The 13,362-nt window shown below is 35.6% G+C and overlaps 1 protein-coding gene and 1 pseudogene across 1 annotated transcript; one reads left to right on the top strand and one right to left on the bottom strand.

The window, feature by feature from the left end:
* Positions 1–2,123: 2,123 nt before the first annotated feature.
* Positions 2,124–5,781, bottom strand: LOC145772872 (uncharacterized). Its single transcript, XM_082584755.1, has 5 exons — positions 5,550–5,781; positions 3,413–3,536; positions 3,106–3,205; positions 2,817–2,954; positions 2,124–2,475 (listed from the first exon to the last, which is right to left on the bottom strand). The coding sequence occupies exons 1-4, from the start codon at positions 5,637–5,639 to the stop codon at positions 2,831–2,833; spliced, it is 438 nt and encodes a 145-aa protein (XP_082440881.1). The 5' UTR covers positions 5,640–5,781; the 3' UTR covers positions 2,124–2,475; positions 2,817–2,830.
* A 5,959-nt stretch (positions 5,782–11,740) lies between these two features.
* Positions 11,741–11,836, top strand: LOC145773080 (U6 spliceosomal RNA; annotated as a pseudogene).
* Positions 11,837–13,362: the final 1,526 nt, after the last annotated feature.

Genomic DNA, 13,362 nt, shown 5'->3' with positions numbered 1-13,362 from the left:
TATAAAAGCTTCTTTGTTAAAAAAAGCTTCTTTGTTTTATTTCAAAAGAGAATCTATCTTTTTCGTTGTAATTTAAAAAAAAAAAACCTGCCAGTTACTGCAGTGTTCAAGCTTCCAGGATGTTTCGAGCAACTTATAAGTTAATAAACGAAGCATTCTGCGGTTAGTTGAGCAAACCATGTGAAATTCATAATATCTTTAAGCTCTGAGCCTTCCTCCCGATACCGAGACTCGCCCCATGGCCTGGTACTATCAATGATCTCAGCCACCTTCAAACAGGCTTCGACGTTTCATTTCAACTGTGCACCAATGGAGGGTGACATCTTTCTGTCAGTGTGATCAGACCACAAATAATATCATCAAAGATTGTATCACCCTACGTTCATCGCATGAAGCACAAAGTGCCCTGTGGCAAGATCAGACTCGATGTTTTTTAATGGTCTTTCAGTGCTCAAAAAACATCACCAACCTTGGGCGATAAAACGATGTACTATTGATGTCATAGTTTAATACAGAGATGAAACAAAATTATTAATTCGACGCAAAATTCCTCTTGATCTCGTTTTGCTTTGAATTAAACTTATCGCAAACAAATCCACGTCGTTCCGGCCAAAAGAAAATCGTTGTAAGCAGTCACACCTGTTCTATTGCAACACAGTTAAATGTAATTTTACCTGACTTTATTTTTTGATTATGCAATATATGTTGCCACAAGAGCTGTTGAGCTATCAATGTGTATTACTCTGTGGGGAATTGTACAAGTGGCTTAAGCATGTGGGGTGAAACTTATTTGGAATTTTTTAAACTCTTAAATCTTGTAAATGAGGGGTCCGCGAATAGTGGGTCGCAATTCAAGTTTGGGTCGCGAAACCATCCACAGTAAATTTGGGTCGTACAACAGTTTAAACTGTTGTACAGTGACCACAGTACAGTGAGTCGCAAAACAGAATAAATTTGCTATAAATATAACTTGTTTGGCAAAAATAAATACAATCATATACTCTTTGACGTGCTGAGTTTCGTACAATTTTGTACAAGAAAATTTATATTTTTAATGGTAGTACAGTAGTCCTCGCTTATTAACCCCATGTTCAATAAATCCTCCCGCTTATTAAACCCAATTTGGTCCGGTCCGGAATTCCTGAATGCATACGAGTAGCAGAGAATCGTTCCTCGCTAAACAAACCCACCCACCCAAAATTGTCTGGTTTCGATGTTGGCTTAATAAACGGGGACGACCGTATTGAAATTGATATTAAATTGCAAAGTATTTTGTGCAAAATTATATGCTTCGGAAACGTTTGGGTCGCGAAGATTGGAGTCGTGCCAACAAGTATTTGCTGACCTCTGTTGCAAATGACTTGGCTAGCTGGCGTTGTCAAGTAGGTTGGGACACAACCTCCGACTTTCATCGGCCGCTTTGCTGACTGCCAAGACTAATGCGGCAACTGATCAACTGATATCGACACCCACATCCAGAATCTGGTGCTTTTACCAAAAAACATGAGATAAGAAAAATTTCAAGAAAAGTGATCGAAAGCGATCAGAAACATGAATATCGCGTGATGGCTGGACCTGTTTATCGAAGCAGCAAATCAAAATAGAGATCTGCAAGGCCACAAACAACCGCATAGTAGATTTTCCAGCACCATTTTAATGCGATTGGTGTTCGCTTGTTGATTGAATCGCAGATACGTTTGTTGTTATTGGATAAAACGTGGTTGCCATGGGAAGACAAGTTGCGACTTAACGTGGAAAGTCGTTGATGGCGATAAACGCCTCTGCTATTGAAATTGAATGCGTGATAATCCATTGCTTCGGTTACTTTGCTGCCACAATAAACAGTTTGTTACCGGAACTATTTGAATGACGAACAACTTGAAATGCCTTTCCCTTAATTTGGTGCTAAACATAAAATGGAGAAAATCCTTTTTTGAGTTATCGTGCATTGAGAAAAAGACAAGTATCGCCTAAGAGCGTCACTGACTTCACTGCCATTCAATGCCATTCTAAAGCTTGTTGTTCAATAACTTGCTTGTGATCTTGGAAGTTCATTTCATAAACCAAACCTTTTTTCAGCAAAAACGTTTTTTAATAATAAGAATAAACAAACACATCAAATCAATAACTTACAAATAAACAATACAACAATTATTGAAGCTATGGTGCAAATAAATAGATAAAACAAACAAGGATGAATAGTACAGTGACCACAACGCGGTGCAACTATTAAATAAAAGAAGTACGAGAAAAATTAAATAATTTTTTGAGCAGAAACACTCTTTGTAGCAAGCTACATGCTTTGGTTCTTAAAATATTATTGCGTTGATTTTGAAGTCAAAGCAATAATTTTCTAATTTCGGTTCGCAACAATGATGTAAGAATCCATCATGAAGTAATAATGATTAAGATCGAGTGACTTGGACATAAGTCAAAGGAAGAGTCACTTCTCGTCGTTGATTTCGATGACAGCAACTGAAAAGTAAATATTTTTTGTGATTACTTTTGTATTTAAGTTAACGAGTTCATTCAAGTGCCTGACTGGAAATATTACAAGCCATGCTCTCCTATTATATGACGGAGCTATTGGTTAGTATCTCATCTACTGCATAATAGGCCTGTACATTCACATTGTATTCATGCCTTAGTGAGTACATCTGACTCGGGATGATGTCTGAAGTGATTATAGTTATGTCATGATGGGTTTCAAAAAAGAACTGGCTTTGATTTTGTATGAAAGAAAAATATTCTAATTTAAAACAATGTTGACAACAATCAGTAAACGCTGCATTGTCTCTGACCAGGTCTACTCTTACCTCAGTCGAGTCCTTCACGCTTTTTTTCGCGCGGCAGCCATTTCCGCTCTTCTTCTCTTACATCCAAACAAAGGGTTGGACCCAATTCTGTCAAGGGGAGTGTAAAAGTTGCAAGGGTTACCTCCAGTAGGTTGAGTCCTATAAAAAAGTGGTTTGAGTTATTAAAATCCTATTTATTCTTTTAAAAAATATTTTTTTAAACTTTTTGTTTTAAAATCAGCAATAACATCGTATTAGGATGCAAATAACATGGTAAGGTTATTGTAAATTAATTTCTAATAAAACTTACGGTTTTTTGGTTGGGTACCAAGGGCGTCGCCTGTGGTGGAAAAGTCCTCTTTTTGCGTGACGTCGCTTCTTTGGATCCCCCAAAGCGTTATAGTCGTAATCTAAATGGAACAAGAAATGATTGTTTATTTAAATGAAAGATAGGAGAGTTGTGCTTTACCACGAAGAACTGCATATGAAAGACAGGAACTTGTGTCTTATTTTAAATCAAAATCAGAAAACTTCTTTACTTTGCGTTAATAAAGTGCCTAATCGCTACCGATTTTTTCATGAATTTAAAATTGATGGAAAGCATTGATGACACTTACTGGGAAAATTTGTCATTAAACGAGGAATTAAAACTCCATCTTCTGTTGCTACGTCTCCGTTTGGTTCCGACGTAGCTTGTAACTTCAACGCGTCTTTAAGCAATCTCCTTAATAATGCCGAATCCTGAAACACAAAAACTAAAGTTAATAAAAGTGTCATGGCATGGCATGATAGTCGACTGTAACTATGGTCGTTTATGATGCCACACGTTGCTTTATGAGAACATTAACCATCACTTGATTAAGTCACTTAATGCTGCATTGTGTGGCCACACAGCAGGACAATTAGCTTGCTCGTCGTTATTCGCGATGTAATTGTTATCATTTTACAGTAGAGCAGACATTTGTCTCCTAAAAATTATTTGTTACCTAATCAGCTTAATAGTGATCGACACACTTCAAGATGTACTTGAAAAGCATGTAAGATTTAAAACTAATGTCAAAGTTTTAAGTTGGAGTTACTGGTACAGTATATTATATTTGATTTATTGCTTCGTACGGACTGACATGCAATTATCAAAGTAATAAGTGAAAATTATTAAAGTTCATAATAATTATAACAAAGTTTTTTTCACAGAGTATTTTTAAACTGTTATTTTTGCTAATCCTTTAATTTTAGCTGAAAATTGAAACTTACGAAGATTTAAATATAGCTGCATTCACAAATATGGCAGTGCAAGAAACAACTGACTAACTAGCAATTGGCATAGGCGGAAAAATCAACTTTCACTGTTTCAAAAAGTTGAGTACCCTTTTTGTATGCAAACATATAAATTAAAAGTTTCCTATTTGTGTGTCACATTATTTGTGCGCTCCCTATCGTCACATTATCGCCTTAAATAAAGTCAATTTTATGTTTCCATTTGAAAGATACGAGGTTAACACTCGCATTTCTTACATCTGTCTTTCAAATTAAAAAAATATATATATACTAAATACAATAAACTTAAAATAGAAAGAAAAGTAAGTAGCATAACGTTAAATATCAAAACAAGAAGTGATTGTTTACGCTTAAGCTTTTAAGCACTTTCTGCCGTTTCGCTGTGGCCGCAAATCAATGAACTGTGCTAAGTGGATTTTATTGCTTTTAAAAACTAAAAATACTCTAAACTTTTATTATTTAACAAAGAAACTTCTACCAATAAAACTATTTTAGAAAATTTTGCATTGTTCAAAGTCGTTTGGTTGCAGGAGTGTCCCTGGACACACTGGGATGAATTATAATAAAATAGTTTAATCTTTTTTTGTTACATCGCAATGGTTAAGGTTTTATATCACAAGCCGTCACATCAAATCGAACAACCCAATCAATACGACTTTTTAAATTTTTTGTACCACTTGAATTTAAACCAAGACTACCATGAGGCTTAAATGAAAACAGTAACAGTAGAAATATTTTTATTGCAAAGAAGCCATTTTTTTTTTGGAAGCTGAGCTGCCACTATTTGCTTCCAGTCAAAACTTTCATGATTGATCACATCATTGTTTCATTGCAAATTTTTAAAGCAATCTCAGCCGCACCACGTTTCTTACAACATATCGTATAAAGGTTACAGCACCGCATTTCTGTAACACTTCAACGGCCTTTTTCGGTTTAGATAATTATATGCTGGAAGAGTTTTTGGCAAACTGCGCAGGAATAACAACAAAAGTGTTTTTGGTAATAAAAAAACGTGCAAACAAATCTCAGATTTTTAATCAAATTTTAAAACCAGCGCAATATTGGCGTCCGACCAAATCTTAAATTATAGCAAATTTTTTCTTCATCAAAACAAAATGTCCAGTGAAATCATAATTTGCTTAAGATAGCTATTTTTTCTTCAAAACGATAGTATTTTTTAATTTTTCAAAGTGTTGAAACAAATAATTTTTTATCACTAGCAGATAGGCTATTTTTTTAGGTAACCTTACTTTTTTACACGATTTATCTACTTCAGAAAGCCCTTATTTTAATAATCGCTCGTACGCTAAGATTGCTTTATGTCGTCATAGAAAACACGTCATTTGGCCAGCGAGTTGTTGTGAGACATTATTATATCGCGTAATAATCACTTATTTCCAGACAACACTAACAAAATTATTTAAAGAAACACACTCTGTTGACCTCTTGTCTACAATAAAGACGGCAACAACCTACCTCGGATGTGTCGGCGGTCGGCACGCTGGCTGATGCAGTCTTGAATAAAATGAAGGCAATTGCTATGTTCCATATATACAAGAATTTCATTTCATTTAAACAGATATGATTCTTAATGACCAAATTAATCAAGTTACAAAAAGTTGCTTTCTTTTTTTTCTTTCGTTTCTTCCACTTTCATGTAATCCTGAAATAATCTCAACAGTTTTTCTCGTATCAGGACGATGTCGCTTCGAAAGGTGCTGTTTGCTTATGACTTCAAGCAAAGCGACTCGTCTATTTATATAAGCTAACTGCGCCATGAGAAAAAGTTTCCGAGAGCAAGGAGATATGTCTTGGCAAGGCACTTACTGATGTAGTTAAAAATGGGCATAGCCTTCTTTTATCAGGTTAACATATTTTAAACCTTTACTCCCTATAGGCCTACCCAGGGCCCACTGTGGGCTTGGTACAAATGAGATCAAGACCCTTTAAGAAAAACGCACCTACCTTCAGCTAAACCTAAAGAATACGCGGTGGCTTCTTTAAATTTCTATAGGCTTTTAGAAAAGTTTTCGGGCCCTTAAATCATGCCCAGGTTGAAAGGTATCTTGTACCTCCCGCTACTGGGTCTACTCTATATTTTGACAGAAAAAGGCTTGTTAGATGACTAATGTACTATAAGGTAAACAATGTACATTTCAATGAATACCATTGGTTTGATGTAATGGCGTATGCATACATTCCACAAAAAGCTTTTCGCCTATGGAAATTGAACTACGCAAAATGAACTATCACACAAACTGCAGAGAGTATGCCAACATAATCATAACAAAGTGCAGTGCGAAAACAGTTCTCTGTCTTGACGAAGTTAAATTTAATAAGAAATAAGTTTTGAAACTTTCAGACATTTTTAGCTAAAAATTATCTTTAAATTTTTGATTGGGAAGTTCTGTCAATTATAAATTGCTATTATAAATATTAACAAACTGACGAACTCACATGATATATATTTTTGACGTGATATACAGTTTGCTTGCTTGCAATTGAAAAAATTTTTACTTTTGTATCTTAACTGTTGTATTTACAAAATTTGCTTCAGTATACACAATACTTGAAATTGATCTGAGAAAAAGTAGCTTTTGTTCAATCACAATCTATTCAGTAGAAACAGAAGAATTGATTGTATTGTTTTGAATATTTTAAATGTTTCTCCCCACCTGGGAAATCTAAGTGCACCAATGGAGGTCAAATAGATTAACGCTGTTGGGAAAATAAACGTGGTATGCTTTCATAATCTACTCATATTCATGGCAACAGGCTTGATTGAGTGCAACAGCACAAAACTGGTCTTTAAGCCACTTGCGGCCAGAATGATGCATTTAATCGATGGATAATTGTCACTTACTTTGAGACACCTTCTTGACACGACTTTCTAAGAATGCCATGGCATTTAAATTTTGATACATTAAAAGTCGTAATTTACAAACGAACGCCATAGATGGGCGTCAAAATCATGTCTGAACTCTCGTAAATTGGGCTTGTTAATCTGCCAACTATATTGACAAAACACGACCGAAGACTCTTACGGCAACTCCGCAATTACAAAGTCCTTGTTAATTATTCCCAACATATCAAAATTTTGCATGATTTTATAAAACAAAGTGGAGGGTAGAGCACAACATATTTTCTGTGTTATGATCAAAGTATTTAAAGTATGAAGTGAAGAAACCAACCAACGTGTTTATCATACTTAAAGGCGTTAAGATATTTGCAATCCTGGTGTTACTCGTAATCTTTAGTTTACAATACAAAGCATTGAGGTAAATATTTTCAATGAAAACTAAAGTTGAAAAAATACCAGATTCAGATTTTTCTTAAGATTAAGATTGTATTGTTCTTATTGCACCGTTTTGAGCATCTGGATCTTAAGGTTTATCCTTCTACCACTCCACGATAGGCTATGAAGGTTTGTCTTCTACTCTGTCTGGTAAGTAAAAAATAGGTGTTACATTTGGTGATGATATAGTCAACAGATTGCTCTTCAGCGTAGCATTTGCAGGTTAAGTTGTAATATCTGTCATTTTTACGGAGACATTGGGGCACTTCCACTCTTGTAAAAGCAGAGGCTAGATGAATATATGAGTGTCACGGAGAAAGAAGTGGAGTGACGATACAAAACCTAAACAAAAAAAACTGAAGTACCAAAGTGGGTCAGAAACAATGTTCCGCATGAAATACGAATCCTTGACAAGTTTCAACCCATTTGGTTCAAAGCTGTGTTGCCCAACCAATACTCTTGCATACTTACCAATTTCCATGTTATTTTTAATTATCATCAGTCCCTCATCCTACAGTGCCGGATTTACCACTAGACCCGAATGGCTGAAGCCTAGGGCCTCAAGAACTAGGGGCCTCAAAATTTAAGATGCATCACCTATATTTAAAAAATATTTAAACATATCCTATGCTATGTATTTGTAGAAACTTTCACCTGGTAATAGCGTAAAATTTTCTGGCCTTTAGTTCTAATAAAGTAGGTATTCATATACAGGTTGTAATGTCAATAAATTTCTGGTGCGTTTATTTTTTATGGAAAATAAGTGGCCTATAACACAGCTTAAAGATTACATTTTTAACTGTTCATTTGCAAATAGCTGAACTGTTAATAGTAATTAAGGAACTTATCTGCTAATTTTTAACCAATTGTTATTTTTTGCACACCTCTGGTTCTTTGCTAGTTGTGAACAAATATAACCCAGATGATTTTCCCAAATATAAAATCAATCATTCGCCTATTTTTTAGCATAATAGTCGCTAGATGCCCACGAAAGGACCTTTTTCAAGACTTAATGTTGAAAGAATTAAAAACAAATTAAGATCCACTTCTTCTTTTTCTTTTTTTTTTGTCTTTTTTTGTATCTTTTTCGCCTTTTTTATCTTTCCATTGAAACATTCTGGATTCATTGTTGACATGACAATGATGTGGCAAGCAAGACCAATATGTTTAGGTAAATATCTTGAAGATAGTAAAAGCCGTGACTTTTTACATGTACTGCAGATATTTATATCCCACACTGATTGAGAAGAACAATTTAGAGATTTATATAAAAACCAACGAGGAAAATCTATGGTAGAAAAAGAATGTTTTGATTGAACGGAATAAACCATATTACGAAACTATTCAACTGTAATTTTTAAACATTTCTCTGAACGTTACTACATTTGTTTGTTTGTTTGTTTATCTTTATCCTGCATTGCGGAAAAGCGGACTTGAGCGCTATGCATCGATGTACGCCTTCCGACATACACCTGACCCACGCTGCAGCCGACGGCAATGTCTGTTTTCCGGTTGTCTACTTTACTTATGACTTAAATTTGGTACTACCCATTACTCGAAATCGATCACTAGGTAGAGGCAATTATCGTTAAGTTTCTTGCCCAGAGAAACAACAGCAAGTGCGGGTGGCTGGAGTCGAACATGCAGGCTCTCGACTGCGAGCCCAACGCGCTAACCACTCGGCCACGGCTGCCGATCATTCGCTGTCGCAGCGGCAACAATCAACAAGCGAGTTTTCATCAATGCACTTGGCAATTAAATTCTCTCCTTCAAGCCTTTTCGAGCATTAAAAACTTTAAAATAACCTCACTTTTTGATTTTGTGTACAACATGAGTCACATACGCTCTTTGTCTTTTGACTGTTGTTGAGGCCGTCGTTCGAAGAGGAGCCTTTGTCATTGGAAAGTGATAAGTTTGTTTCAATCACCTGTCAATGCCTTTCATACAAAGATTGCATTATTAGATTTAGTTAGGAGAAACGAAGCTAACTTACTTCTGACTAGTCTCCTTCAGAGTGCCATCTCGAAACTAACATGTTGGATCTCTTGAAGTAATCAGCTATTTATCAAACAAAAGAACTATCAGACTAAAACTATGGTCATTGTTCAGCTAAGCTTTCCTGCAGCGGTGGTTTAATTCTGTAATCCGACTATAATGAAAAAGAAGTTCTTCAAACAATTATTTTAAACCTTGCAAACATAAACACAATTCTTCTTTAGCAGAAGGAACAAACCTTCAAGCTTTGTATTTCACGTTCTATGAAAGTTGATACATTCTTCATCAGCATTCATGACTTGATATGCTGCTTAGTGCATGAATTACAACTCGTTTCAGCTCTTCGATGTGGTCATTATTTATTTGCATCAGACTAAAATGTCCATATTTACAACTGAACATGTAAAATAAAAAGTATTTACAGGTAGATGATCACAATAACGCAGTTGCCAGACAATGCTGTCGCGGAGAATTGTGAATGAATAAACTGCAAACGGCACCGTAACAATACGACGATTGTCGAAGACAATTATTGAAATAGCAACATGAAGCAGGTTTGCCAAGGTTAGACTAGACATGATACGTTTCCTTTACAAGACAGTAGAACACAATAGTTTTGATTCCGGTCAACAAAAATTATTTTCGTAAATATGTCGGCTTCCCAATGCATAGACTTTATAGAGACAAGCAGGATTCTTTAAACGAAACATTAAAGTTGAACCTTTTAGTTTACGAAAGTTGATGGGCCTTCTTGCTGCTGATATATCGTACGTAATGTGTTAAACGCTGTTTTCTACGCCTAGAAAGTTTAAATATAGTTACAGATTACACAAACATTTTCTGCATGGTTTGGCCCTCTCTGGCAGAAGGTCTATCCATGGCCACCTGGAAATGCGGCCTGATTTGTCACATTTTGCAAATTTTGATTACAGCTACTGCTAGTGTTTGACATTTACTGAGATTTTTTACTTTTTGCTGTCTCCTAATGATATAAAAGCTTTTTGTTGCTTTGGGGAAGCAGTAGAAAATGAGAAAAAGTAAGTTGAAAAACGCTGAATCAGACTGTTATTGAAAAATTAACAGTCTGACTAAAATCTTCGAAATCAAATTTTCTTTGTTTTTCAACATCTGAGGATGTTAAAACCTATTGTGTTATCTGGGGAAAACAGTACAGAAAGCGTAAAAGTATAATTTAAAAAAAATTTATTTAAACATTCGCAAAAAGTTAGCAAAATGTGGAAATTTCTGCAAAATGTGACAAATCAGGCCGTATCTGTAGGAAGCCATGGCCTATCATTGTTCCACTCCAAAGTGCTGATGTTCAGACCCACTTTAGACGACTAAAAATTAAAAATGCAGCACAACAAAAATCGCAATAATTCATTATTTGAATTCACCAGAACATTCTGAGAAATCATAAAATGCACATGAATCGCTTGCTATTAGGTTATGTACCGCATTTTTCAAGAGAAGTCAGATGATATCTGCACGAGATTTTTTTGCTTCAAGCTGAGATACGAGAAACAAGACATTGACGTGTTTACACCAAGCAATAATTCCTAGAAAATATGTGTGTGGTTGGAGAAACGTTGCAGCTACGTGACAAGTACATGAGCCACCCTTGATGCCGCTTCACAGCTTGTGACAAGGATCTTTGCTATGCTCTAGTCCAGGGGTCACCAACCTTTTTTGCATGCGGGCCACTTTGGCACTAAGAAGAGCTGTGGCGGGCCGCACTAATAAAATGTTAGGTAGGTTGACTCTTATGCTAAAAAAGAACGCATTTCGTACCCAGTATCCAGCGTTACATGTTGTTCATACTTATGTTAGAGTACCGCAGCAACAAAATTAATCGAACAACGCTACTGCCAGGCCAAGCTCCTTTTACAACACTTTTGACTTTTTTTTAACAATGCCTGATAAACCAGGCCACTTGTTTTGCGCACTTATAGCGAGGCGAGCGGTTTCATCAGAATGTGCATCGCCAAACAAAAGTGGTGTTGTCACTTCGCTTCACAAAAGATATCTTGCAATTAACAATTTTAGTAAACAAGGAAATGTTTGACACATCGCAATACAGGCAACAATAGTGACCTACAAACATATCAGTGAAAAAGAGGCTCCAATAACAGGGAAAAAGAAATCAGGCACCATGAAACAAATGCTTGTAGAAATCACCCAAAAATCGTAATTCTATCGTAATTCATGAACAGTCTTCCCTTTAAAAAAGCAATGAGTTGGTTTTTCATCCTTGTTGTGAAAGTCTATAAAACCGTCTTTCTTAAAACCGTAAAACCTCTAATCAACAAATTCTTGCCAATCAGCGTGCTGGCAAGAATTTGTTGATTAACAACATTTTGCAGAACTTGCTTCGGCAGTAGCCTACATATACTAAAATTGGAACGATACAGAGAAGATTAGCATGGCCCTGCGCAAGGATGACACGCGAAATCGTGAAGCGTTCCATACTTCTTTAAAAAAAGAAAAAAAAACATTTTGCAGTACTAAGCTAGATATTTTCATAATACAATCAGAAAGAGTCTTAAAATTTATACATAATATTTTGCTAATTTATTATAAATTGAGTTGGCACACCGAACTATTTTGCCAACAAAAACTTGCATAAAGAGAACACTGGTCGTGAAACATAATAACGGTGAAACCCACACTAGTGTTTACATGACATTTGCAAACTTAAAATAAGCAACCCTATGCTTACAGACATTTTCGAAATTCGAAAACAGATGTTTTAATCAACCACTGTTACAGTGTGGCTGGACATCGCATTGAAATAGCTTTAAGCAACCCCCACCTAGAACTATAATCTGATTGGTCGGTCGTTGGAATCGTATGCAAAGCGAAAATATGCTTCCCGGAAAGTATTTTTTGCCTTCGTGCTCTTTAACTCCTCAAGAAAAGTATTTTTGGTTATACTTGTACGCTGATACCTTCCGCGGGCCGCAGCGATACAGCGTGGCGGGCCGCATGCGGCCCGCGGGCCGCCATTTGGTGACCCCTGCTCTAGTCTATTTACATGACAACAATGAACACTTGCCAACTCCAGCCCTATCAAATCATTATAAAATCGCTTTTCAAATCATAAAGTAGCAGTCTGGAGAACGTGTTTAAGATTGGCTTCTTAGCTTTTCTGTTCACATGATCTAAATCTTCACCAACCCGGCATTAGCCTGGATACGACAAAAACGTGTGAGCAGTGTGTGGTGCACCGGTAAACCAGGAAAGGAAGGTTTGTAAAATGAAAGGATTTCTTTCATTGTCTATAATTTAAAAACAACATAAATGGGAAATCAGGTAAACACAAAGCTATTAAAAGCGGCTGTATAATTTAAGCAACCATGACTATAAGCACACGACACGAACCTGGCAAGGTTAATTATTTTCATTATTGGATTACAAATTATACTGGAGGTGTGGTTAAAAGTGAAGCGTTGATAAAAAATTATGTTCAAGGAATTGTATTTGATCACTCCAAAACACGTGAATAATAATCTAAAATGGCGCCAGTTACGATTCATCAGCTGGTCTGTTTAAAATTATATTATGATTTTCTTTAGAATAAAAACAGTAGACAAATCCTACTTTCTATATGTAAACGACATGCGCCAAATAATTATTCCTTTCTCAATAACAGTCAGATGACCAGCTAGGCTTTATTCACTTTACTCCAGAAAAATCCGGATCACTTTTTATAAAATTATCAGAAGTTTATGCGAGTGGTACTGGTTTCAATGAGACTGGAAAGTTTTCACAAACTTTTTACTAATACCTTCTAAAAATACTTGTTAAAATTTGTCATAATTTTTTTAACATTAAAAACGACGTGTTGATTATTTCATAACCTTTTAAGACTCATACTTCTATCTCAAAACGAAGAAAAATATCTTGAATAATTTATGAAACAATCTAACATGAATCACGTTTACACTTTGAAAAACTTGAAACTGTGGAGAAACAAAGTAAGTTTTTAAATGTACAGAA

Source organism: Aplidium turbinatum, chromosome 6, assembly GCF_918807975.1.
Source record: "Aplidium turbinatum chromosome 6, kaAplTurb1.1, whole genome shotgun sequence".
In the NCBI taxonomy this organism is placed as follows: domain Eukaryota; kingdom Metazoa; phylum Chordata; class Ascidiacea; order Aplousobranchia; family Polyclinidae; genus Aplidium; species Aplidium turbinatum.
The sequence above is the reverse complement of the archived record's forward strand: the minus strand, read 5'-3'. Positions and strand labels throughout refer to the sequence as shown.